The sequence below is a fragment of the Lampris incognitus genome, chromosome 20 (genome assembly GCF_029633865.1).
Source record: "Lampris incognitus isolate fLamInc1 chromosome 20, fLamInc1.hap2, whole genome shotgun sequence".
NCBI classification, from domain to species: Eukaryota; Metazoa; Chordata; class Actinopteri; order Lampriformes; family Lampridae; genus Lampris; species Lampris incognitus.
The window spans coordinates 13964194-13991806 of NC_079230.1; the positions used below are offsets into that span (position 1 = coordinate 13964194).

The 27613-nt window shown below is 42.6% G+C and overlaps 2 protein-coding genes across 2 annotated transcripts in view; both read right to left on the bottom strand.

The window, feature by feature from the left end:
- Positions 1–245: 245 nt before the first annotated feature.
- LOC130131018 (pyrin-like) lies at positions 246–9825 on the bottom strand. The gene is made up of 5 exons (XM_056300878.1): positions 9797–9825; positions 8654–8669; positions 8153–8191; positions 2607–2627; positions 246–1628 (listed from the first exon to the last, which is right to left on the bottom strand). Exon 5 carries the CDS (start codon positions 1582–1584, stop codon positions 1081–1083), a length of 504 nt encoding a protein of 167 aa, XP_056156853.1. The 5' UTR covers positions 1585–1628; positions 2607–2627; positions 8153–8191; positions 8654–8669; positions 9797–9825; the 3' UTR covers positions 246–1080.
- Positions 9826–12231: 2406 nt separating this feature from the next.
- The window catches only part of casq1b (calsequestrin 1b), a 45146-nt gene continuing 29764 nt past the window's right edge, over positions 12232–27613 (bottom strand). Inside the window, exons 2-11 of the mRNA XM_056300876.1 lie at positions 26460–26553; positions 22470–22570; positions 21522–21633; positions 20951–21024; positions 20542–20672; positions 20343–20388; positions 20137–20191; positions 19896–19996; positions 18959–19033; positions 12232–13170 (exon numbers count right to left, since the gene is read on the bottom strand). Coding sequence (XP_056156851.1) covers positions 12895–13170; positions 18959–19033; positions 19896–19996; positions 20137–20191; positions 20343–20388; positions 20542–20672; positions 20951–21024; positions 21522–21633; positions 22470–22570; positions 26460–26553 — 1065 coding nt within the window. The 3' untranslated portion in view covers positions 12232–12894. The remainder of the gene's footprint in view (positions 13171–18958; positions 19034–19895; positions 19997–20136; positions 20192–20342; positions 20389–20541; positions 20673–20950; positions 21025–21521; positions 21634–22469; positions 22571–26459; positions 26554–27613) is intronic.

Here is a 27613-nt window from a genome sequence, read left to right on the forward strand (position 1 = left end):
TGAAGCAGATGTAAGATGTGAGAGCATTGGGATGATACAGTTTGCTGCCCATTTGAATGTACAGTTTGTCAATCCTGATTTAAGACATTGTAAAGATATATGGTGTTGCCAGTACTATGTTTATTTTTCTGAGTAATATTCTGATATAACAGTTGCTATAACAGTTGCGGATTTTATAGCAATGTAATGTTGGGAAAATTGTGTTTTAAAAAAAAAATACATTACAACACTGGACGTGACTGAAGCGACATCGTGTCTCGTGTTTTTCCTTTATTATTCCCCTTTACAGGGGTGCAACACTTGCACATTACATTACACAACACATCTTGCAACCTGTCATGTCATCACGCATTCAAACACATTTTCCTCTCGCGAGATCTTGCCCATGAAGGAAAACTGCTTGTGTTTGCTCCATTTTCAGCAACACTATTCGCTGGTAATCTTGCAGTGTACACTTTAATTGTGGTTAAGAGAACTGATTGTTGGGGCATCTGGGTGGCGTGGCGGTCAATTCCGTTGCCTACCAATATGGGGATCGCCGGTTCGGATCCCAGTGATACCTCTGGCTTGGTCGGGCGTCCCTACAGACACAACTGGCCGTGTCTGCGGGTGTAAAGCCGGATGTGGGTTTGTGTCCTGGTCGCTGCACTAGCGCCTCCTCTGGTCGATCGGGGCGCCTGTTCGGGGGGGAACTCCTCACTGTCAGGTCAAAAGAAGCGGCTGGCGACTCCACATGTATCAGAGGAGGCATGTGGTAGTCTGCAGCCCTCCCCGGATCGGCAGAGGGGGTGGAGCAGCGACCGGGACAGCTCGGAAGAGTGGGGTAATTGGCCAAGTACAACTGGGGAGAAAGGGGGGTTCAGGGTGTGGGGGTTTGTTCTGAGATGTAGCGAGGACTGCATTTAAGCAACTGATTAAAACTGTTAATCATGTTCCCAGTACTTTGCATGTAGCCAACCATTCCTATACTTGGAAATTCACATATTTTTTTTCAACAAATTCCCGTTTGATTTTTTTCCATTGAAATTTACATTTTTTTAAAAAAAACAAAAAACGATTTGGAGGGCTCTCTTCTTATCATTAACTATTTTCATTCCTATTCAAGATGGGCAAAATAGCGATCGGTTTTTCATCATTGTTCCATGGTGAAAATATTGGTGAAACCCATTCGTCTATTTTGGGCCCGTTGTGGAATTTGTATATCTGTGACCTGTCATCTTCCCCTTCATCATAGAAAGTCACACTTTTTTTCACATAGTCAACGTGGATACCAACTATCTTTGGCATGGATTTATCTAGCACCTCTTCACAATCATTCATTGCTGTGAGGTTTGTGCCGTTGGCCAGGATGATTACCCAGAATCCTTTTTCAGGACTGAGAAGCAACTGTCCCTTTCTATCCACATCTGGAAGGGCAGCCCCCAGGAGCCAGTCATCTTTGCCCTCCACCGACACCTTCCAGTAGGCCTGGCAACATCGCTGGATACCGCCCAACACATAGGGCTCGTCGTTAAACCTCTGGTCACCTTTGTTGGTGGTTGTCGTTGGGCGCTGGTTTCTCCACCTCACCGTTTTTTCATCCATTTCAAGGTTGGGGTGAGCTGTTTCTGTATCCAGAATGACGTCCACTGAAGACAGAGGGAAGCAGGTGTACATCAATGGACCTCGAAAGTGTTGTCGTCATATCAGGGCTGTCTATTTATTAATTTTGCCTATGGCTAAAATGTTACGTTTTTGGATCCTGTTTGCCACTCATCCTCCTTTTGAAATATATTGATATTGATATATTACTCATTTGAACAGGTTAGTGAATTTTGAGAATTATTTTGCAAACCACCATGATGTGGATGTTGTGTCATCAGGCGACAAGAGGGACCGTCCCAATAGACGTCAGGGGCAAATACAACTTAGCTAACAATTGCTAGTAGCAGTTTCTTAATGGAGTTATCAAAATCCATCTAAGTCAACGTAGAAATGCATAAAAGATACTGACTCTTGGCACTTTTGCAAAATGCCAAGAGTCAATATTCACGTTGGACATAGACAAAGGCAATTGTTTTACACCTGTATGCATTTTTACATTGGACTGAAACAAGGTTGGATCCAGAATCCCTCATTTGGACATGAAATTGCATCACAATTTAGAGGTTTATTGTGGTTCTTTGAATATTATTATTTATATTTATTAATTTGTTTATTTATTTGTTTAATCTAATATCAGCCCCCAGTTATCACTGTGCATTACATAATGGTGTAGCATGGGTGGGCAAATGTTCTTTTTCATGTGTTTGAAAAAAAATGTACGGCCTGTAGTTTATTCTACGACCAACCACTCAGAGGTTTCCATTCACTGTATGTTACGATGGTCAATTGGATTGAACTGAAACAGTGACTATGAGTAGACATGGGTAAATTTTCTGTTTAAATCTCTGATTTTATGGTTGCGACAAGCTAGTTTATTTATATCCCATTGACATCGCTGTTTAAAAACAGGGTTCTCGGCCTTCTTGCCTTGAAAGAGGTCATTTTCACAAACATTAAGGTCAGAGAAATGTGAAGGTTTCATTTGTGTTGAAGACTTAAATAGGGGAGAGGTTTTACTCTACCTTCATGAAAGTGTTCATTATCTGGGGGGGAAAAATAAAGAAGAAATTACTAATTATTGATGTAAACAGTTTGATACAACAATGCCGATTTGGTACAACACATGCACTTGGTATAATTACTGTTATTAATAACAGTAATTCTTTATCAGTAAATGTGCGTACATGATGCTATGCATTTTCTTCAGGGAAAATGAGCTGACAACATTATGGAAATTAACGCCAAGAAAATAGTGATCGGGAAAGCAAAATGTAAATCTGCTTGAACACACTTCTTTTGTTAGCAATGCCATAACTGAATGAGCTGCCAATTTTAAATTTGCACTCACTTTGTATATGGTTTAATTCTGGTCTGATTTGTGTAAATATGGTACAGTGAATTTCAAATGACATGTAAAGCTGAACATGTCAAATGTGCTGTATCTGTCTGTCTGCAACGAGATTTTGCACGCTCTTCCAAAAGATAAATGGAGCTGGAGGAAGTGATTAAAACTCAATTACAATGAACACCAAGCAGAAGTTAGCCCGACTCACTTCTGTGCTGACTGCCTCCCGAAGGAGGTACAGTTCAATAGATATATTCAGCAAGGGACAGAATGGCCACTCATATTCCGTTGCCTACCAACACGGGGGTCGCCGGTTCGAATCCCCGCGTTACCTCCGGCTTGGTCGGGCGTCCCTACAGACACAGTTGTCCATGTCTGCGGGTGGGAAGCCGGATGTGGGTATGTGTCCTGGTCGCTGCACTAGCGCCTCCTCTGGTCGGTCGAGGCGACTGTTCAGTGGGGAGGGGGAACTGGAGGGAATAGCGTGATCCTTCTGCGCTAGTGAAACTCCTTACTCACCCTGTTAATACTTGGTTTTAAGATGCGTTTTAGACAATCGGCTCACAAATGGACAGTGAGACACATCGCCGTTTATACCTGTCTATCATGCATCTCCAAATGCATCCTGCTGACCACTTGTGATCAGATTGTGTTACTCTGAAGAAGAAGAAGAAGATTTCATTACTGTGCATGTCGCTTCCAATACAAGGTCAAAGGGCCTCAGTCAAGTGCCAGATTTGCCGACTAGCTGTGAAAACAATAGCTAATGTTTGAAGATGTTTCAAACATGGACTGTTCCAACTGTTGAGATGACAGGACTGATTCTTCTGCCCAAATGCAGATTAGGCATCTCGTCTCACTTGTACTCCAACCACGTACACCCTCCATTTTTTCGAAAGTTGGCACGCTGTTACCAAAACAAACATTGATGACGTATTTTCCGGTAATGTCCTTACCGGGGACGCATCAGGACGCATTACGGTTTACAGTACAAAAGATATGTGGTCAAATACGTACCAGACCACCTCGGCAAGTGGTTTGAGTAAGCGGTTCACAAAACGTTTTGGTGGTCGTTTACACGTGTATTTAGCGCTGTGCACATGTGATCCGATCGTAAAACAACAACAACAAAAAAACGCATTTTAAAACCAAGTGTAAACGGGGTGACTGTCAGGTGAAAAGAAGCGGCTGGTGACTCCACATGTATCAGAGGAGGCATGTGGTAGTCCGCAGACCTCCCCGGATCAGCAGAGGGGGTGAAGCAGCGACCGGGACGGCTCGGAAGAGTGGGGGTAATTGGCCAAGTACAACTGGGGAAGAAAGGGGGGGGGTGTCCACTCAGATATCATACCCCGCTCCTCGTTTAAAGCCCATTGTGTTTAAATGAGACAGCAGGGAAGTATTAGGCATTCACACATCTTTAAAATTGGATAAAGCCATTCAATACCTTAAATTAAGGTCGAAAATACATGATGCCAACAAAGTGGCGCGTGACATTCTGTATGGCAAACAAACTTAAAAAAATAACTTTTATTTGCGAACTAAGAGAAGCCGCCTGACAAGCAGACTCAGCAAGAGTAGACGCCTGTGGGATACTTCCAAATATGCCTGTAGTCGATATCGCATCAATACGTAATTAACTCCAAGATTTTCTTTAAACTGCAGGACATTTTCATTCGTTTCCATTCGAGTGTTTGTGTGAACCAACGTGTATATTAAGCACCAAGGTACGTAACTAGCTAGACTAGCAGCATCAACCGGAGACAGGGTCACAGAGTCGCTGTCACGTACTGTCTGCCATGTGTTGCTGAGCTTCAAGGAATGACTCAGTATAATTTGCAGAAATGTTCAGTACAGTAGATCCCTTTTCACCTCAGTGACTAACACAAAATAGTTTTTCCTTCATAATGGAAGGAACAACTGGGTACATCTCCAGTCTGAAGGTGTATCCAGATGACCTGATTCAACCTTCTTTGAACACCTTAAATGTGTTAATTGCTAATTTGCGTTATTGAATGTAGACTTGATTTTTGGCTTACATGCAATTTCAGAGTGTCAAATGATAAAAAAAAAGTACCATTAAGTCTGGTCAGGAAGCCAATGACACAAGAAAAAAATGTTAACCATAAAATTTGCTTCATACCAATAACAGTATAGGACCTTGACTATGACACGTTGATTTTAAATAGTTTTGTTGTATACCTGGACGGGTTTGTGTTGTCTGGTTTTGGTGTTTTTGCACTGCAAAAAGACATATTATTCACATAAATCCAAACATTAAGAATCATTAAGTAAAAAAAAATTATCCTTGCAATTACACACCTTAAATGTGTCTTGATGCATGCTCAATAATCCAGCTAAGAAAATCAAAGGAGGCTGAATCAGGTCATCTGATTCAACCTTCTTTGAACACCTTAAATGTGTTAATTGCTAATTTGCGTTATTGAATGTAGACTTGATTTTTGGCTTACATGCAATTTCAGAGTGTCAAATGATAAAAAAAAGTACCATTAAGTCTGGTCAGGAAGCCAATGACACAAGAAAAAAATGTTAACCATAAAATTTGCTTCATACCAATAACAGTATAGGACCTTGACTATGACACGTTGATTTTAAATAGTTTTGTTGTATACCTGGACGGGTTTGTGTTGTCTGGTTTTGGTGTTTTTGCACTGCAAAAAGACATATTATTCACATAAATCCAAACATTAAGAATCATTAAGTAAAAAAAAAATTATCCTTGCAATTACACACCTTAAATGTGTCTTGATGCATGCTCAATAATCCAGCTACGAAAATCAAAGGAGGCTGAATCAGGTCATCTGATTCAACCTTCTTTGAACACCTTAAATGTGTTAATTGCTAATTTGCGTTATTGCATGTAGACTTGATTTTTGGCTTACATGCAACTTCAGAGTGTCAAATGATAAAAAAGTACTATTACGTCTGGTCAGGAAGCCAATGACACAAGAAAAAAATGTTAACTGTAAAATGTTATCACCATTGCTTTTTATCCTTGCGATAGAGCCATTTGCTATAGCGGTGAGGGTGCACAGTGACATTTATTGAATTCGAGAAGGCCATTTAGAACATAAAATGGCGCTCTTTGCCGATGATGTAATTTTGATCCTAAAAAAATCTACATAGCTCTATCCCTGCACTCCCAGGTGTTATTGAAACATTTGGAAAATTATCTGGACATAAAGTTAATCATTTAAAATCATCTATAATGCTACTTAATGAATCAGAGAGGCAAAATAGCCATGTTTATGCTTCTACTTTCAGTTCAATGGATAATTTCACATATTTGGGAATAAAAATTGTCCCTGAGGTGAATAAGATTTCTCAGATAAATTATGACCCAATCCTGAAAGCTAGTATCTCATCAATAGAACGTTGGACATCTTTACCTATCTCAATGATTGGCAGGATAAATATTCTAAAAATGAACATGCTCCCTAAATTTCTTTATTTGTTCCAGAATATCCTCGTGTCCCCTCCCTCATCTTTGTTTACTAGAATCAAGAAATTGTTTACCAACTTTATTTGGCAAAATAAGCGTCCCAGATTACGTCTATCTTTACTCTATCTACCAATTGACCGAAGAGGCCTTAAATGCCCAAACATCCAGTGGTATTACTGGGCAGCTCAATTGCAGTCCATTATGTTTTATTTTTCATCCGGACCGCCACACCCCCACACCCCCACACCCTCCCCCCCCGCTTGGTTGGATTTGGAATCCTCTTCGGTTACACCAAGATTACCATTGCAACTTATATTTGTATTCAGCATATCGTAAATACCTAAGGAAAAATACAGAGAACCCTATTATATTGAATATGATTAATGTTTGGTTTGACAGTTGTAAATATTTGAATATAAACTCTTCCTGGTCACGCTTCAGTCCTATTTGGGGTCATGCCAATTTTAAACCAGCGAAAAGCGATACAGGATTTCAAATGTGGGCTGAAAAGCGGTTAAGGAAAGTGCAAGACATGTACAGTGAAGAGGAAGTATTTATGTCCTTTGCAGAAATATCAACCAAATATGACATTCCAAAGAATAATTTTTTCAAATATCTTCAACTTAGTAGCTTTATATTCTCATCTCAAAATCATTCATTAGATAAACCTGGCATTTCTACAGTAGAGGTAGCAGTCGCAAGACATTGTTATGATAAAGGTTTAATTTCAACTCTATGATTTGTTTGTGTCCGGGTCTGATGATTCATCTGAATCAAAACTGAGATTATGAGAGGGAGATAAAGGGGAGGAAATATCTTTAGAAGACTGGAGTGAGGTATGTAAGGAGGCACAGAGGCAGACAATCAGCAGTAGCTTGAAACTCATCCAGTATAAATGGCTGATGCGGACATACATAACTCCTGTTAAATTACACAATTTTAATGATAACATTCCTGATACTTGTATCAAGAGTAGGGCGACAAGAGGAACACTATATCATTGTATATGGCAATGTGTGAAAGTGAAAACCTTTTGGCAAGATGTTATTAATATGATTTATCAAATTCTATCAAAGAAAGTGCCATTGGATCCCAAGCTTTTTATTCTTGGTATATATCCTACCAACCCACATTTACAAAGCGGAGCGTTCTGGTTCATAGATATGTGTATACTACAAGCTAAACGTATAATTGCTCTTAATTGGAAAAGTGTTGATGGACCAAAAATTGGAATGTAGATCAGAGAAATGGCGTCAAACATGTCAATGGAAAGGACAACATATATTGTTCGACGTAAACAGAATGTTTTCGATGATATCTGGAGACCCTTTATGCACGTCCTAAGGCATAACGCTAGTGTTGGCAACTTGATTCAGCAAGAACAAGCTCTGGGGGAGTAGGATAGCTTTATATGATAGTGTACATTGACCAGAAAACACCCTTTAAATCTTCTTTCTTTTTAATGTTTTTCTTTTCTTTTTCATTTTTTTTCTTCTTCTCGTTACTTTTGTTTATTTTATATAACTGTATTTTTTGTACTTAAGTTGTTAGGGACTGGGTTATGGGAGGAGGAAACAGGCTGAAAAATGTTTGCTGTGTTCTGTACTGTTGATGTACAATTTGATGTGATTTGCAGACTGAAAACCAACAAATATATTGTAAAAAACAAAACAAAACAAAAAACGTAAAATTTACTTCATACCAATAACAATATAGGACCTTGACTACAACACATTGATTTTAAATAGTTTGGTCTATACCTGGACGGGTTTGTGTTGTCTGGTCTTGGTGTTTTTGCACTGCAAAAAGAGATATTATTCATATAAATCCAAACATTAAGAATCATTAAGTAAAAAAAAAAATTTCTCCTTGCAATTACACACCTTAAATGTGTCTTGATGCATGCTCAATAATCCAGCTAAGAAAATTAAAGGAGGCTGAATCAGTTCATCTGGATACATCTCCAGTCTGAAGATGTACCCAGATGAACTGATTCAACCTTCTTTGGACACCTTAAATGTGTTAACTGCTAATTTACTTTATTGAATATAGACTTTATTTTTGGTCTTACATGCAACTTCAGAGAGTCTCAGATGAGAGAGAAAAAAAGTACTATTACATCTGGTAAGGAAGTCATTGACTAAGGGGGGGGAAATTTAACTGTAAAATTTGCTTTATACAAATAACAGTATAGGACATTGACTGCGACACATTGATTTTAGATTTTTTGTAATGTCTCAAGGATTCACTGATAATCTTACCTTTCTCACATGTAGGCTTTCGACACCGTGAGCACAAAAACCATATGGAAATGAAAACAACAAGGTTGAAAAGTTCCACACCCAAAACTGTGCCAGTAATTAGCAAAGGATTAACTTCAACACAAACAATTTGATAGTCCATTTTTTTGTCTAAAAAAAGAGAAAAAATAATAGATGTCATGTGAAAGTTGACATAGCAGTGGGGAAATTTTTTGATTATAAAAAAATATATAAGGATAGTAAACAGAGCCAACTGCAGAGAATCAACAAACCGACTCTTTATCCAAGTAAAAACACTAAAATTCAAAGATCTGGTGGACTTTAAAACTGCTCAAATCATGTACAAAGTGTTAAATCATAAAGTACCCAGCAGTATCCAGGGGTTGTTCCAGTTGAGGGAGGGTAATTATGACCTGAGAGGAACATGTACGTTTAAACAAAACCCAGTAGGACAAATGCAAAATATAATTGTGTCACAACCAAAGGTGTCAAGATATGGAACAATTGCAGCGATGAAATGAAAACATGTGAATCAATAATCAAACTTAAAAGACTCTTTAAGGATAATGTTTTGAACAGATGTGGGATGGAGCTGGGACATCTTGTGTGAGTTGTTCTTGAGTTGTTTTGATGTTGCTCTGCACTTGCTTTGTTCTTGTTGTGTTGAATGAATGATCTTTGCATGGTTTACTAGATAGACGTCATGGTCACTGGTGGGAGATGATTGAGTTTTCTTTTAAATCACACAGTTCACTGTTGAAATACTAAAATAGAAAAAGCGGGTAGGACTAGAAAAGTTTTTTTAACTTCTGCCTACTCCTTTTCCAACTGCCGAGATTTAAAACAAATGTTTGATGATGATATTGCTTGCTTGTTTTGATTTTTTTCCTCTTTTGTTTTCTTTTATTATACATTTTTAAAAAAATTTAACGTTCGAAATAAAGATAATTCACATGTTCACATTATGTCATTGAAGTGTAATTGCTTACTCATAATACGCAGCTGCTGCATTTCAAAAACAAACTCCTCATTTACTAAAACCAAATTAAGAAAACAACTAATTTTGTGTAAATCCCCTTACATTTGTCCAAAACATTAAGATATGTTCATGAAAACATAATCATAAAATAATACATGGCTCACCTTTGTCTCACAGTCTGTCCAGTCCTCAACCCAAGGAGATAATGTCATTTAGAAAATGCCTTCTATCAACGATTAACCTTTTAGCGCAGCAATATGAAACATTATCGGGCCATAAAATGATAAAACTGGCTCTGAAAGAAGAGGAAGTTAATTACTCAATCAGCAAATATTTGACAGTTTGTTTTCTCTGTGAAACAAAGGTAAAGTCCAGTTGTTCAGGGCTGATTTCAGAAGAGAAACTTTACTCTGAGTGTCAACGGTTTTGCTACAAAAATAAGAAGTGCAAAAATGATAGAGAGTGTGGTGGCCAGTGATACAGGGAACTTGCAAAAAAAAACTCAATGAGACGAGGATCCTTCAAAATAAGACTTTTATTGACGAATCAACAAAGTCTGAGTCAGGTCTGCAGAGTGACTTAAAATCAGACAGAAGCCTGCCTGTCTTTATACCATTTACAAATCTAGTGAACAATCTACTTGCGTCAGTCAATTGTCCTGCTGTTAGTCAGGGACCTTGTTGATCAGGACATGTTGGCCTCTGCATCGATGTAAGGATGACGTTAGGATGTCTTCAGTCCTCCCCCTTTGACAGTCTAATGGTTGTCTTGATATGCTACTACTGCTGCTGCTACTGTTTTCTGTGTAATAAGGGTCACACTTACATGATGGAATGCCACTCATCATACTTTTGGGCATAAACAAGTTTATCTTCTACTGATGTTATGTCCTGGTTATATGGCCTTGTGCTTCTTGCCACACTTGTTTGTCACTCTAGTCACATGAAATAACGGATACCCACATGTGCCCTTGCATACTACCATAAGAGTAATTTCTAATTTCATTTATAGAGAACAAATGAATAATATCTTAAAGAAGTTCTAGTCTAACAAACTGCTTTCCCTTACCCTCCTGTAAATAATTGCAGGAGCACTTCATCTCGGAGACGGGAGAATATCAAACCTTGATACTGCCACGTTTTGCTATAATTTCTGTATTCTTTTCTTCTGATCTTACAAGGCATTTTGGCATTGCCAAGTTCGTGATCTCAAAACTGGAAACACTTGACTGCTCCTGCAGTCTTCAACCTGTTCGCATAAGCCCAACCATTGGACAGCTCACCTGTCAGTTACAGTCTTGCAGCCAATCAGAGCAGTGTAGGTAAAAACAGTCCTACACCCACCTAAAACGGTGTGAGATGGGGGGGGGGGATTTTGAATTTTGTCTTTAGAAGAAGCTTTATTAACATGCTTCATGGACATCAAGAAATGAGGTAAAATTCCCAGAAATTGATAAATTGACTCCAGTACATTTTGTTTTCATTGAATGTTTAACTCTAGATTAATCAAATATCATTGATAGTCTCAATTATGTGTATTTTTTAACTCCATCACCTTTTTCATATCATTTAAAACTAAGATCGGAAATCTACTCCTGTATTTTCACAATGTGTGTCTGGTGTGTGGTGTGTGTCTGTGTGAGATACTATAAACGGCCAAACTAAAGCACTCGGGGCCTTGATTCTTTTTGGAGGTTATTGGGGGCACCTATAAAAAAATAGCAGAACATTAATTAAAATTATGCATAATTATGCATAAATATGCAAAATATGCATTTTTCTAAAAATGGCTAAAAACCACTTTTCTCTGCATTTCAGATGATTCCGAGCATCTTTGATTTTTTCACCTCTATAAACATTTTTTTCTGGGACTTAGAAATGTTTTGGCATTATGCAAAATATGCATTTTTGCAAAAATGCACTTATGAGCCTCATTTTTTTTGGAGGTGGTAGGTATTGTTCCAGAGAGGACCAGAAAAATAGCAGAAAATTAAAATAATTATAATAATTATGCATAATTATGCAAAATATGCATTTTCTAAAAATGGCTAACAACCACTTTTCTCGGCATTTCGGATGATTCTGAGCATTTGGGGGGAGGGAGTTGGAGTGGGGGAGGGAGTTGGAGTGGGGGGGGGTTTAGGGGCAGGGGGAAGGCGGTTAGCTGGCAGGATGGAGAGGAGGGAGATTTAGACGGGTTGATAACCAAACCGCTACATTGTAGCGGGGTTCTTCTAGTTATATATATATAATCCACTACAAAGCTAAAACTTTAAAGTGTGTCTGAAGAGTTTTATTTCACAGTGAAATCTACAATGTCTGCAGTAAGCAGAGAAAACAATAGGTAACGCAAGTGTGTTTCTGAAATTTTTTTTTAACTGAACTTAAGTTGCTTGTTTATTTTCTCTTAAAAATAAGATAAAAGTAATTTTGGAAATGAACTGTTCACAAGTTGATACAGCATTTGTATTGAATAGTTGATCACGTCTAAATAGCCAACTTTATCAAGTGTTGCATTTTATATAAAATTACGAATGAAAACAATGACACACAGAACACACATGTACAGAAAACTGAGATCTGTTTTTTTTTATGGAAATGACAATGAAAACATCATTTATTTTAAAATATTTCTTGTCTTATTCATAGCCAAAGAATACAGACCAGAAGCAGTCAAATTATTCAAAGATTTGTGTGGAGGATTTTAATCACTTTTTAAGATTTTAACCATCTTAAGACTATCAAGTGAGGAGAGTGTTATTCTCTTTGAAAATCGTACAATAAAGGGTTTGTTTCTTCTTTTCACCCAGTAGAAAACACATAGTTGAAACAGAAATACACTGTATTAAAGGGTAGAGTCGGTTGACCCGGTCTGTGTTATGCTGCTGTAGGTAAACAAAATGAGGAACACTTCACGCCGTCATCCTCTTTGCTCATATTCACAGTTGACCCAAGAGGTGTAAGATACGCATCTTTATAGTAACAAAAGACTCATGACACATTTACAGTTTGAACTACAGCTCATTTTATCCCGAGACACAAATCCACTTTGTTTCTCTGAAAATCTCCAACCCTGACTGAAAATAAAAGCTTCCCATTTGACCTTGTTATTTGCCCATCGAAGGAAACCCTACAGGATGCAAACAGGAAGTGACACCAAGTGTGTTTGCTACAAGATGTTATCAATAAGAAAATTGGTGCTACAGTTACTTTGTGCCATCAATGGCTAAAGCAAAGTAAAACCCAAAGGTGGAAGTGAACATTTATTCATCGTCATCATCATCCTCGTCGTCATCATCATCATCATCATCATCGTCTTCATCATCGTCGTCATCATCGTCGTCGTCGTCATCATCATCGTCATCGTCATCATCGTCATCATCGTCGTCATCCTCATCATCGTCGTCACCATCCTCCTCCTCTTCATCATCGTCATCTGGATCAATCTTTCCAGAAAGGACGTCTTCGATCCATTGCTCTAACTCATCAGCTGTGGGCATGTCATCTTGGTCATCCATTTCCATCCACACGCTGTCGGCCTGCAAGCGAGGAAACAGACAATCACCCGAAACATCTGGTGTGAATTCATAATGGATCCCCGAAATACTGGCGCTTGAATAAATCATTGCTAAAGTGCTAAATTGCTCAAGTATCACAATGTGCAAGTTTCTTATATACATTCCCATTGGGCACATACATAAGAAATGTGCTACACAAATAAAATACACCGGTAATATTGTTGTTATTATGGCTATTAACAGTAGCGGTTGTACATGGTTACAGTAGTGGTAGTGGTAACAGTAGTAAGAGTAAAGTAAAGTAAGAGTACAAATAAAAACGGTATAAATAAACAAAAACAAATATCAAACATTTGTAAACGCTTTCATAAAAAGAAAAGTTTTAAGACGAGATTTTTTTTTTTTTATAAATTTATTTCTGATTTTTCCCTTTTTTCTCCCAATTTAGTGGCCAATTTATCCCTATTTTAATTCAAACACCCACCCTCGTATTGCATGCGTTCGCCAACTGCATCTCTCTGGCCGGCAGTCTCGAAGGAAAGCGCCTCCCCACTTTCGTGACAAGGCGAATCCAAGCCGAACCACTGTTTTTCCGACACACACAGAGACGCATTCACATGACGAACACAAGCCGACTCCGCCCCCCTCCCGAAGACAGCGTTGCCAATGATTGCTGCTTCATGAGTCCGGCCATAGTCGAATCTGACGAGACCGGGGCGCGAACCCCAGTCCCCAGTGGGCAACTGCATCGACACCAAGCCGATGCTTAGACCGCTACGCCACCGCGGACCCTTAAGACGAGATTTAAAAGAAGCTAGAGACTTGGTGTTATGTATGCACACATCGACAGTGCTGCATTTGATTTGGTGCTGTTCTATTGTGCTGGGATCGACTGGTGATGCCTGCGGGCTCTGGGTTGTTTGATCGGGTCTGCCTTTGATGCTGTGTCAGTCTAAATAAAGAATGCCACGGAGAGGTTGTGTCGAGCGACAGCGCTGTGTCCTGACGTGATTTCTAAACTTAATATTGGCGACGAGGATGGCTGATATCTCCCTCCCACCACCTGCCCCCTTCCTGGCATTACCTGGCGAGCCTCCGGTACCATGGACTCGCTGGCTACATAGTTTTGAAAATTACATCATCGCCTCAGGGCTCGACGACGTGAGCCAGGCTAGGAAGACGGCTCTGTTGATACACTGCTTGGGAGCAGAGGGTCATCGTGTGCTCGGGACTCTGGGAAACGTCACAAACTTTGATGAAGCTGTGGGACTTATGAGCACCCATTTCGCTGCTCCACAGAGTGCCCTCCTTCGGCGATTTATATTCCGTCAGCGACACCAACTGCCTGGTGAGTCTGTGCAGCAGTACGTAGCTAATTTGCGAGGGCTAGCTAGCTCATGCAAGTTTGGCGCGCTTCAGGACGAGATGGTTCGCGACCAGCTAATCGAACACACCAACAACGCAAAGGTGCGTGAGACTCTCCTGCTGGAAAAAGACGATCTGCTGCTGTCCACAGCAATTACCATCGCACTACAGGTTGAGGTAGCAGCTGAGTGTGCTGCTATGCTAAATACACAGCAAGTGGCCACCTCCAGTCAAGCTGCCAACGACTCCTCCCTCTACTCACGGCTGCCCCTCGGGACGCAACCCAGCCAGAGCGAGGCGGGCGCCGACTCCACTGGGGACGTCTTGCAACTGCAACGACGGCGTTCTCGGCCCCGCCCTCAACAGTCCTGTGGTAACTGTGGATCTCGGTCTCATGTTTCAAGGGCTCAGAACTGCCCTGCCCGTGGCCAGACATGCCGTAGCTGCGGTAAGCACAATCACTTTGCCAACACGGCTGGGTCAGAGGGCCACACCCCCCAGTCTTCAACCGCCGTCATTCACAAGGTGAGCTCTGCGCCAGTGTCATTCAAATCATGCACAGTCAACATTAATGATGTGTGCATTCCCCTGCTGTTGGACACCGGTGCAAGTGTGTCTCTCCTGAATGTTGATACCTACAGTCAATTTTTCGGTTCACTGCCACTGTCCGCACCCTCAGCTGTCCTCTGTGGGTATGGTGACTCCAAAATCGATCTGGTTGGCTCTCTCCAACTGACTGTCCGCTATGGAACCAAGCTGGTGCCTAATGCAGTTTTTCATGTGGCACGCCGTGGGGCCAACCTGATGGGCCTGGACCTGTTCTCCGCTCTGGGGTTCTCCCTCTTAGACACAAGGGGGGCAGCAATCCTGACTGTCGCCACACCTTGGCAGCAGAAGTGGCCATCGCTGTTTATGGGGCTGGGCTGCCTCTCCGCCTTCACCCATCAACCTCTCCTCAACCCTGCTGTGAAATCTGTCATCCAACCACTGCGCCGCATCCCGTTGGCTCTCCGTGATGGGGTCTCCGCCGAGCTGCAACAACTGCTGGAAGCTGGCATCATTGAACCGGTGGACGCGTCACCTTGGGTCTCAAACCTCGTGGTGGCTAAGAAGAAGTCGGGGGGCCTGCGTGTCTGCGTCGATCTACGTGCAGTAAATAAGGCAGTGGTCCCGGATAAGTATCCACTGCCCACCTCAGAAGAACTCACTGCTCAGTTCTATGGCTCTGAGGTGTTCTCCAAGCTCGACCTCAGACAGGGGTACTTACAGGTGCCCCTCCACCCCAGCAGCCGAAACCTCACAGCCTTTGTGACACATGCAGGAGTGTTTCGCTACACCAGGATGCCTTTCGGTCTCAGCTCCGCCCCTAGCTGCTTCCAGAAAATCATGGTCTCCGTGCTGGCTGGCATACTGGGCGTGGCCATTTATCTGGACGATATAGTGGTACACGGGCCCACCAGTGAAATCCACGACAAGCGCCTTAACATGGTCTTCGCAGCCCTGTCCAAGCACAAGCTAACTCTGAATGCTGAGAAATGTGTCCTCTCTGTGCCAGCCATCGACTTCGTGGGGTTCCGGCTGTCAGCGAGCGGTGTAACTCCACTACAATCCAACGTGGACGCCATTCAGGCCATCCCTGAGCCCAGCTCGGCCGCCCAGGTCGCCTCCTTCCTGGGTATGACAAGTTACTACCTGAGGTTTCTTCCCCAGTACTCTGCCACCACAGCCCCCCTGCGCCAGCTGCTGCGTAAGGACGAGCCATGGGTGTGGTCAAAGGCATGCAGTGACGCTGTGCGTGATCTCAAGACTCAACTGACTTCACCACCAGTGTTGGCTCACTTCAACATCTCCAGCTCCACCTTTGTGACCTGTGACGCATCAGCCACGGCGATAGGGGCCGTGCTGTCTCAAACCCAGAACGGTGTGGAGAAGCCCATTGCCTTCGCCTCCCGTGCCCTCAACCTGACCGAGCAGCGGTACTCCGTGGGTGAGCGTGAGGCGTTAGCCTGTATCTGGGCTTGTGAAAGGTGGCACCTCTACCTCTATGGCCGCTCCTTCACCCTCAGGACAGATCACCAGGCCCTGACAGCGCTGCTGTCCACATCTGGGACAGGCCACAAACCCCTGAGGCTGCACCGCTGGTCTGACCGCCTCCGCCAGTACAACTTCAGCCTGCAGTTCACCCCAGGCAGAGACAATGTTGTCGCCGACCTGCTCTCTCGCTCTGTCTCCACCCCAGCTCCACAGACGGACACTGACTGTGTGGAAAAGGACATTGTCCAAATGCTACACACACCCCTCCAGGCCACTGTCTCTCTGCAGGAGCTGAGGGCAGCCTCCGAACAGGACCCTGTCCTCTCCCAGCTCCGCACCTACATCCAGAACGGCTGGCCTCACAAGGTCCCAGAGGAGCTGGCTGCGTTCGCCCGAGTCAGACAGGAGCTCTCCTGCTGGAACGACACCTGCGTGGCACGTGGGTTTTGCACAGTGGTCCCAGCTGCTCTCCGTGCACGTGTTTTGAATACGGCGCATGAAGGCCACCTGGGCATTGTGAAACTGAAACAGCGCTGCCGAGACCTGGTGTGGTGGCCGGGGATAGACAGAGATATTGAGGCTCTGGTGAAGGACTGTTCTGCCTGCCTTGTGAGTGGCAAGACCAGCCACCAGGCTCCCCCACCCCTGCAACCTCTCGCCTGGCCCTCTCAGCCCTGGGAACACCTGCAGTTGGACATTTGTGGTGAGATCCATGGAGTTCCCCACCACCAACGCTTCATGGTGGTCGCCTACGATCTACACTCAAAATGGCCTGAACTCACCACTTCCGGCACTGTGACCTCACAGATCATCATCGACTTCCTGGACTCTCTTTTCTCTCGCTGGGGCCTCCCAAAGGCCATCACCACTGACAACGGCCCTCAGCTGGTCTCTGCTGAGTTCACTGCTTATCTCGAAAGCAAGGGCATCCGTCATATACGCACTGCGTACTACCACCCCCAGGCCAATGGCGGCGTTGAACGTTTTCACCAGTCACTGAAGAACGGCCTCAGAGCACACATGGCCCAAGGGTGCTCTTTCACGCAGGCCATCCGTCACACTCTGCTACACTATCGGGCCACACAGCACTCGACCACAGGCGTCTCCCCAGCCTCTCTCATGCTAGGCCGGGAACTGTGCATGCCCCTTGACAGGCTCCGCCCCTCCACACCTCAGGCACCTCCCTCTGGGGTCAGAGCCTCAGTCACTCGTCAGCAGACGCGGATGAAGCAACGGTTTGACCAGTCAAAACGAACCAGGGTGCCAGACATCAATGTGTCAGACTGGGTCAGGGTCCGCAGGCCCCACAGGGACAATAAAATGGCTTCATACTGGTCCTCTCCTCTCCAAGTCACCCGTCAGCTGGGCCCAGCCACTTACCTCCTCAGCGATGGCACTCGGTGGCACTCCAGTCGTCTACGGAAGGTGTCAGCTCCGCCACACACAGCTGGTGACACAACCATAGCCATTCCCTCAGCATGGCGAGACGCCCCGGGGCTTCATGCAGTTCCTACACGGGCCCCAGACATTCCTGGGCCTCAGCTTCCCCTGCCATCTCTCTCCCCACCTCGGCCTGCCCAGCCTCAGGCCGCCCCGCGACCTGTTCGCACACGTTTACGCCCTGGCCACCTAGAGGACTTTGTGTCAACCTTTCATGTTTGAAATCCTGCCGGGGGGGGGGGGAAATGTTATGTATGCACACATCGACAGTGCTGCATTTGATTTGGTGCTGTTCTATTGTGCTGGGATCGACTGGTGATGCCTGCGGGCTCTGGGTTGTTTGATCGGGTCTGCCTTTGATGCTGTGTCAGTCTAAATAAAGAATGCCACGGAGAGGTTGTGTCGAGCGACAGCGCTGTGTCCTGACGTGATTTCTAAACTTAATACTTGGTTTTCACTTAGTTCAAACGGGAGAGAGTTCCATAGTGTGGGGGCTCTATCAGCAAAATAATAATAATAACAATAATAATAATAAGTCCGATCACCCTTTGTAACAAACTGACCTAGGTTGAGAGGGTGCACACCAGGTCAATAAATCAGAAATGTGTGTAGGAGCAAGACCATTTAAAGCCTTAAAAGTGAGCAATAACAGTTAAAATCAATACAAAATATAAGTGACTTAAAAGAGGTTTCAATACTGCATTCTCCTCATGTAGGTCTTTCACTATTAAATAGGTTGAATAGTTATTTGAGTGACAGCGTGAGCATGTGCGTGGATGTTATTCATTTGCATTAATTGCATTAATCAAACTGATCATTTGATTGATGCCAAAGGAGGCACATGAGCCTATGCCATATATGTATGTATGTATGTATGTATGTATGTATGTATGTATGTATGTATGTATGTATGTATGTATGTATATTAGCAAATTGCCGGTAATGCTAAATCTTGAGAAACAGGGCTTACATCTTCTACATCAACGACACCAATCTGAGGAGAGGAGAGATCAATGTGGAAGGTCTTCTCCCAGTAGGGCACCAGCTAAAAGTTATTTTATAAAGAGGGAGGGAAGACAGAAGACAGGTTAGACCCTTAAAAAGATAATACATGCACATAGTCACTCAAAATTATTTTTTGACAAAAAAAAATAATAATAACCGTATTTTCCGGACCATAAGTCACAGTTTTTTGTTTTTGGTTGTTTTTTGTTTTTGTGCTCGTCTGGCTGGTCCTGTGTATTATATTCCAAAGTGATTTATACAATGTAATTTTGTCGGACAAATACGCTGCAGTTTAACTAAGACCACTAGATGGCACTACTTAGTCTTGTGACTCAATTGAAAATACCGTATCGCTGAAAAATAAAAGCTTGCTGTTACAGTCAACTGAAATACTAACCTACGCTAACGACAGTCTATGCAAGGTCTCAGCCAAAATGCTGACAAAAAGAGGTATACTGTAGAATTTAAACTTAAAGCATATTAAAGCACACAGTAAAATATGCAGCCGAAAGCGGGCAGCATAACGAAAGTAATTAATCTCAAAGCACTTGGCCTCTGATTATTGTGAAAGAAATTTTAAAAACGAAATATAAATGTGACTTATACACCGAAGCAACTTACTATATACGGTTTTTCCTCGCAACAACGTCTTTTTTGCTTCTAGTCCGAAAAATATGGTTTATCAATGACAAATGTTTACATTTTTTTATAAGAGGATACAAAAATTGCATAGCAAAAAGGGCAACCCCTTACAACATACCATCAACATTAATAACAAAATGATCAAATGTGTTAAACTCTCTACAGAAGTCTAAAACCAGATGAATGAAGGAATTACATTTAAAAAGCTGAAATAGTTTTAATTTGTTGAATAGTTGACTAGCTGGTTTACTGTGTCATACCAGAGGGAAATTGTCAGGGTCGATCCAGATGATGCTGAGATTAGGGTCCTCTGTGTTTTCACGGGCCACTTCCTTCAAGATCTCCAGGAACTCAAAACCATCTAGATGTTAAGATCAAAGGAACGGGCGGGTTGCCAGCCAGGTGGCTCATGTAAAAAGGGTGACGGCTAGACAAATTCTCCGTCACTTTTTTTTCATTTATTTTTATCATTAGTATTGGTAATTTCACAAAAAATCTTACCAGGGTCATCCTCCTCAGCAAAGGCAACAATGTGTTCTCCATCAATGTCATCCTCCTGCAAACATAAGGGGAGGGTTGAGATAAGTGTACCTATTGCTCCCCTCACTGCTTTGACTAGCAAATGCCACCACCTTTTTTCAAGTGCAATGATTGACGCTGTTTATAGCCACCTCTTTAAAGTGACAGAGGAATTTAACATTTCTTACCCAGATCTCATACATGCTATGAGGCTGAAGCTTCCTCAAGGTAGGCCTGAACATGAAGAAACCATAAAAAATATATATATAAAAAATGTATATCCTTATCAACGTTGTTGATTTTTTTAAAATCATTGCATAAAAATGTGATCTGCTGCTCTTGGATATATTTCATTCCATGTAATTTTGGCCTATTGCATGGTCTAACCTGTCGTGCTCCTCAATGTAGTCGACGAGCTCAGCCTCGGTGTAAGGTTTTCCTGGGATGGTGACAGGTTCCTCCATGAAAGGCTCATAGAAGTCCACTTCATTCACCTTCAGCTTCAGCTTCTTGGCAATCTGAAGTGGGATCAAGTCAAATGACAATGAGATGTCCATGAAAGAAATGCAATGAATTGTCCATAAGTTTTTGCTATGTGGTATTTTGATAGACTTTGTAGAGAATAAGAGCTGTTGTGAAGAAAATATTCCATTATTGCATTTTGATTGATATGAACTTTTGGATTTGTCAAAATATACACAGATAAATACGTACCCACACACACACATGCACACACGCGCGCGCACACACACACACGCACACACGCACACACACACCAAATTTACTTAATTTGTACCTTGGGATCAAATGTGGCATAGAATTTGATGAAGGGGTGGAACTCCTCAGCTGCGTCATCATACTCAATGTAGTCTGGATGGAAGGAAAATGGGAATTAAGTAATCACTAGAAAGCGATGTTTCTTGATAACTGTCTACTATACAGTACAGATTAATTAATATACCTTATCAACCAAACAAGTTGTGCTCTCAGTGTCCCCCATGCAGTGTAGTATTGTTTTTTTTACGTATTATCTATCTTTATATACTTTTGCTTTATGTTCAATCATTTTTAACAGCTGCTTGTTATGAATCAGGTCAAGGGGGCTGGAGCCTATCCCTGCAAATTACTCACAGCGTTGGACAATTTAGAAAAGCATGTCTGGACTGTGGGAGGAAGCCCACACAGAGCATATAAACTTCACAACAGGCTGGACTTGAACCAAGGCTGCTATAATCCTGCCAGGCAACAGTACTAACCACCATGCCACCCTTGCTTGCTATAATTTATTGACTCCATTTAGGGATTGAGAATAACATCCTATACATTAGAATAAAACGTTTTATGGTGGTTTTTAGAGTTCCACCTACGAGGGGATTTCTCGCTCTTGAAGTAGCCGACCAGCTTGATAACTTCATCGATGTTATGGAAACCCTTCAGCTCACGCTCATTGTCAATGATTTCAACGGGCTCCTCAATCACCTGGGTTGAAAAAAGAGGTGAAAGGACTATTGAATATTTTTATAGATTATTGGTTATGCTAAACTGATCTAAAAGCAATTACCAGAGAGAGAGGGGGAGAGAGAGAGAGAGAGAGAGAGAGAGAGAGAGAGAGAGAGAGAGAGAGAGAGAGAGAGAGAGAGAGAGAGAGAGAGAGAGAGAGAGAGAGAGAGAGCACTGATCTCTGCTGACAATTCTTTTCTACAAAAAGGGCTGATCTAAGAAGGTCATTTAATCCTATAGTCAGTTTCATAGTCCTAATGAAAGACATTGTTTATAGTGAGAGATGATTCCAGAAATGTTTGTCAATATCTTTAATATGACAGAATAAGGTCAGTAACGCTGCTACCATGAACTTGGTACAGATTTGCATTTGAAACAACCAAAAGACACAAAAGTTCATTTTAGAAATATATAATCTTATATTATAAAAAACATATCATATTTATGTAGAAAGATGTATTTTTTAACACTGCAATTGATCCTGACATTTTTTTGGGGGGGGGGGTATTCATAAGTTTTAGTGAAAAATTTTGATAATTTATTCTTTCTTATGTCTCAGTTTGAGTTGACTCAAACTGGAAAAAAACACTCCAGACACCAGCCAAAACCGCTCATCTCTATTAAAATGTTGGCTGCATCTTAAATTGTTGGGTCATATTGCCCATTAGTAGCTAGTTATTTGGTTTACCATATGCCCTGCCTGCTGCTGTAGGGCTATTGGCTGTATGCTGTAACAATTTGCAAGTGTAGTTGCTAGCTGGTGGAAGGCTTTGACAAAAAAATCCCCTATGAGCGGATGATAATAAATTACTTACATCATAAAGGAACTCAACCAGGGTGTCAGCGGCCAGTTCTCCATCATACTCAATGATTTCATTATCGGCAAAGATGTAGATACTCTCCACCTCATCCAGACCTAGTGGGGAAAAAGGAGTTTGAAGTAGTTGGAGTAGTTTAAACAATTTTAGTTGTGTGTTACAATACGCCCGCAGTGTTTATTCTGCCTACAAGATTTGAGAGATAACAGGTCACAGTGGATTAGTTAAGGTTTTGCAGTATCTATGGGAGTTGGGGTAAGGGATGCTTATGAGTCATTTCTGGATGAGTTGCTCCCCTTGACCTCCCTGAACCTGTCTCTCTCCTTTCTCCTATATGTTTTCCCAGAATGATACTCGCGTCCAGGTGGAACCTGTTCACGATTTGTCCCTTACTCCAGTTTCTCCCACTCATAATTTTGTTGAATTGTATGTATTCTCCCCTCCCTCCCGCCTTTTTTCTCCCCAATTGTATCCGGCCAATTACCCCACCCTTCTGAGCCATCCCGGTCACTTCTCCACCCCCTCTGCCGATCCAGGGAGGGCTGCAGACTGTCACATGCCTCCTCCGATACATATGGAGTCGCCAGCCGATCCTTTCACCTGACAGTGAAGAGTTTCACCAGGGGGACGTAGCACGTGGGAGGATCACGCTATTCCCCCCAGTTCCCCTCCCCCCTGAAGATGAGGCGCTAGTGCAGCAACCAGGACACACCGACATCCGGCTTCCCACCCGCAGACATGGCCAATTGTGTCTGTAGGGACCATGGATGTGGTAGGGACGCCCGACCAAGCCGGAGGTAGCACGGGGGTTTTAGCACGGGGATTCAAACCGGCGATCCCCGTGTTGGTAGGCAACGTAATAGACCGCTACGCTACCCAGACGCCCAGCTGTATTCTGTAGTTTAACTGGCAAATAGTGTCATTGGAACAAGACAAAACACGCCTCTCACACTCAAGGTTGTCACAGTATCACCAAGGTTTTCTCAAATAGCTTACAACTTAAGGTTGCCAATGTGAATCAATTGTGTAATCACATGGTTGGTAGGTTATCCACAAAAAAGATGCTGAAGAGATTACATTGTGAAAAGTATAGCGTCACTGTGAATTAAAAAGCCAGAGTTGCAGTTATAACATTTAATGACCCAAAATACATCCAGAGGGAAATTGCATTGTCCGGGATTCGATCCCTTACGCCTTATACTAACCCTAAAACCTTCACCCTCACCGATATGCAGGTAGTCCTCGGGTTGCAAACTTAGGAACGGGTTACAAACTTAGCCAATTTAGGAACGCCCGTACTTAAAAACCGACCCGTTACTTTGGATTTTTTTTTAGTTACACACAATGGTTCGTACTAACGAACGGGTGGACTACTTTGCGTGGCGCTCAAAACACTGCGCGTTTTAGGCAGTTCGTCGGCCCTGAATAGTACACACGGCCATTGAAATTCTAGTTAACGGTCACGGCAATTTGCATATGAACCTTACTGTTGGTTCCGGTCGTTATGCCACTGTATTGTTTATAGGGGTGGGGATACCTGCAGTCAGTTGAGACTGAATAGGTCACTTATATGAGTGATGAAACGTTTTTCTCAATAAACGTTGTGTCCTGATGAACTGGTTCAACTTTGTGTAATACTTGAAATCTCCTCTGGAAACGCCTCAGAAAACTCACCTGGCACGCAACCACACACAACACAGACACTGTTTGTGTAGCAGGTAAAAAACACCCGCTCCGCTCCGCCTACGTGATGCGCCACGTCCTTGCCTGGTCAATGGTTCAGGTTGCGTGCGCATAACTAAAGCGTCATCTTATCGGTCTGTCATATCGGCATTTCAGGATGATACCGACGAGTATATTAGAGGGACCGCTCAGGTTGGACGGTTTGGAGACAAAGTAAGAGAGGCGAGATTGAGATGGCTTGGACATGTGTGGAGGAGAGATGCTGGGTATACTGGGAGAAGGATGCTGAATATGGAGCTGCCAGGGAAGAGGAAAAGAGGAAGGCCAAAGAGGAGGTTTGTGGATGTGGTGAGGGAGGACATGCAGGTGGCTGGTGTGGCAGAGGAGGATGCAGAGGACAGGAAGAGATGGAAATGGATGATCCAAGGTGGCGCCCCCTAACGGGAGCAGCCAAAAGTAGTAGTAGTAGTAGTAGATTGCGTGATACCGATGACGTGCCAATATCATCGTGCATCCCTAGTGCAAATCGCATATAGTGATAAAAGGAATAAAGAAATTGAGTATGAAATCTGATCTATGGTGTATTTATGCACGCTCAATAATCCAGGTAAGAAAATGGCTGAAGAGGTCACTTAGATGAGCGATGAAACGTTTCTGACAACAGACGTTGTATCCAGATGAACTGATTCACCTTTCTTTGACTGATTTGGTGTTTTGTAATTGCATCACAACTTTAGGTCAGGCATTTTTGCATCTATAATTCATTATTTCATTCTATAGAATACAGATGCACCTAGAATTATAGCCACTTGGAGAATTTTTGGCCAGCTAGAATCTTGACATCCATCCATCCATCCATCCATCCATTATCTGAACCGCTTATCCAGCTTTCAGGGTCGCGGGGATGCTGGAGCCTATCCCAGCAGTCATTGGGCGGCAGGCGGGGGGACATCCTGGACAGGTCACCAGGCCATCACACAGGGCCGATGTACACACACACACACACACACACACACACACACACACACACACACACACACACACACACACACACACACACACACACACATTCATATCTAGGGGCAGTTTAGTACGGCCGATTCACCTGGAATCTTGACATTTGAAATGCAATGTCTGTTTGAAGCTATGATTCAAAGAATGGAAGATACGTGTAAATAATATAAAATGTGATGTACTGGACATAAATGAAACCTTTGTTGACAGCTAAGCCACACCCTTGATTTATTGGGGATGATGCATTCAATTCATTCAAAGTCAAACAGTTTACTACACACTATAGTACAGCGTCTTTACCTTCGTATTACCTTGTGTACCCGGAGATTCCTCCATGCATTACAGCCTTTTTGAGTGCCGCCCCAAGATTTTCACTGGCCTCATCTGGCCGCCCCACTAAATATTTTCTGCAGGCCCCATTGAACCTGAACCTCGTTTTAAACCTAACTTTAACCAGTCAGGTTAGCTTTAGAAATAATCACGCCACACTTTTCCTCGGCGTTAATCAGGATTCGTGCCCTTTGGGAAAAGATGTCACCAATCAGTTTGTTGCTTCCGTGTCTTTCCTTAACTATCATTCTACTGTTTTCCTCGTAAACATGGCTGAATGTGCACAGAGGTTTTGTTGATGCATTTAGACCCTGACTTTACAGGGCCCGTGTCTGGTTGCGTGTGATTTTGCTGAATCGACGGTATTTCGACTGTTAAACTCATCTAAAATATGACACGTAAACGGAAACTCAGTTAAAATGGTGTAATTCTCCTCGCTGTGATCTTCAGGGTTTTGGTTTCATCACTTGTATACATACTTCTAGAAACCTTTTTTTTTTTTTGTTGCTCCAAACATCAGCAGTTATATGTCTGTTCAACACTTGAGGGCAGAATTCCTCCATTTGTTCTCTGTGTGCTTCTGGAAGGCCTCGGGCACCGTTTGTCTCTCATGGCAGTTTGGAACTCATAGTACTGCTGAACATGATGAAGGAACAATAAAAACTTTTTTTATATAAGAATATGTCATTTCTATATCAAAAACAGAATCAAAGTTATCAATTTTATTCAGGGGAAATTGTGCATACCCAGTCCCCTGTGTGGGACGTCGACAAAGAGTAGATGAAAGACAAAGCAAATACGCTGATAACTTTGGTTTTGAGTGCATATTCGAAATTAACTAAATAAGTCTGGTTTTTATGGATTTGGATGTGCCTCATGTGCAGATGTGAGCTGAGACTGTGGAACAGACAAAGAGGTTGAGGACAGTCAGAGGTATCGGTTTGGGTACAGCAGGCTTACCCAGCTTCTTAGCAACAGCCATGTCTTTTTTCGCATCCACCAGTCCGAATCCGATGTCCTCATCGTCAAGATCATCCAGGACCTGAGCCGCAAGCTGGAAGGAGAAGGGCAAAGGGTTGGGACGGAGAGTTGTGTGTAGCAGTATGCTGTATGTTGATCGATTAAAACTTGCCTTAATTGTGCCATAACAACTGTACTGGAGCCACCATTTTGTATATAATCAAAAGTCATGTACTTTGCAGTACTTCCATGGCAAACATTTCAATATCTCTGAAGTGCATGAAAAAAAAAATTCTGGTGCATTTTACATAAGCAAACCCCTGACATTTCCTCTCCGTTTCAAGGCCTTAAAAGCAAAAGCTGAGGATTGCTGCCTTGCACTTTCTAAATCTGAGTGAAACTGGAGCCATCGATCGACAGCCCTCAAAGCCAATGAGAGAGGAGCATGGACAGCAGGACTCCTGGAGGAGAACAAGAGGGGTGGAACTTGAGCCAGCTATGTCAGAGGAAAGAGACGCTGCAACAGGTGTGGCGGAAAGGAGACGGGGCTCACACTTAGCGAAAGTAAATTTGTGCGGGGTGCACATGTACATATTTACATGTGACATACACAGACACAGAGATGGGCGCATACAGTTCTTGTTTGCGCACCCTTTCTTCTTTTTTTTTTTATCTGGACACATATCGGCATATTACTCACAGTCGTTTACAAGAAACTGCAGCAAATGTTCTCGTGTTACTCATATTTCCTATTAATATGTAATCCATATTGCATATCCCTCCATTCGGCACTGGCAGAAGAGTGAAATATCATTGCCACTTTTATTGGCACAGTAAACCTTGATGCTGTATTGAGAGGCCAAAGAATCATCAAGTCACAAACAGCAGTAAAAAGCAGCACTGCCAATGTTAGCTACGAAATAGATATCATTCATCAGCTGCCGAGTGTGCTAATGCACTAGCACAAATAGCCCAATATGATTTGTGTTGTGCTATTCAGCAGCAACGCATGAAGAGAAACCGCTTCGACGCCATCCATTCTTATGCACTCAGGAGCTGTTATTTTATGGAAAGGCCAGGCTCGGTTTTTGCTCCTTTGTTGTTTTGGAAAGTTAGCATTTTGCAGATTTCCACTGTATCAAGACAAAGTATCT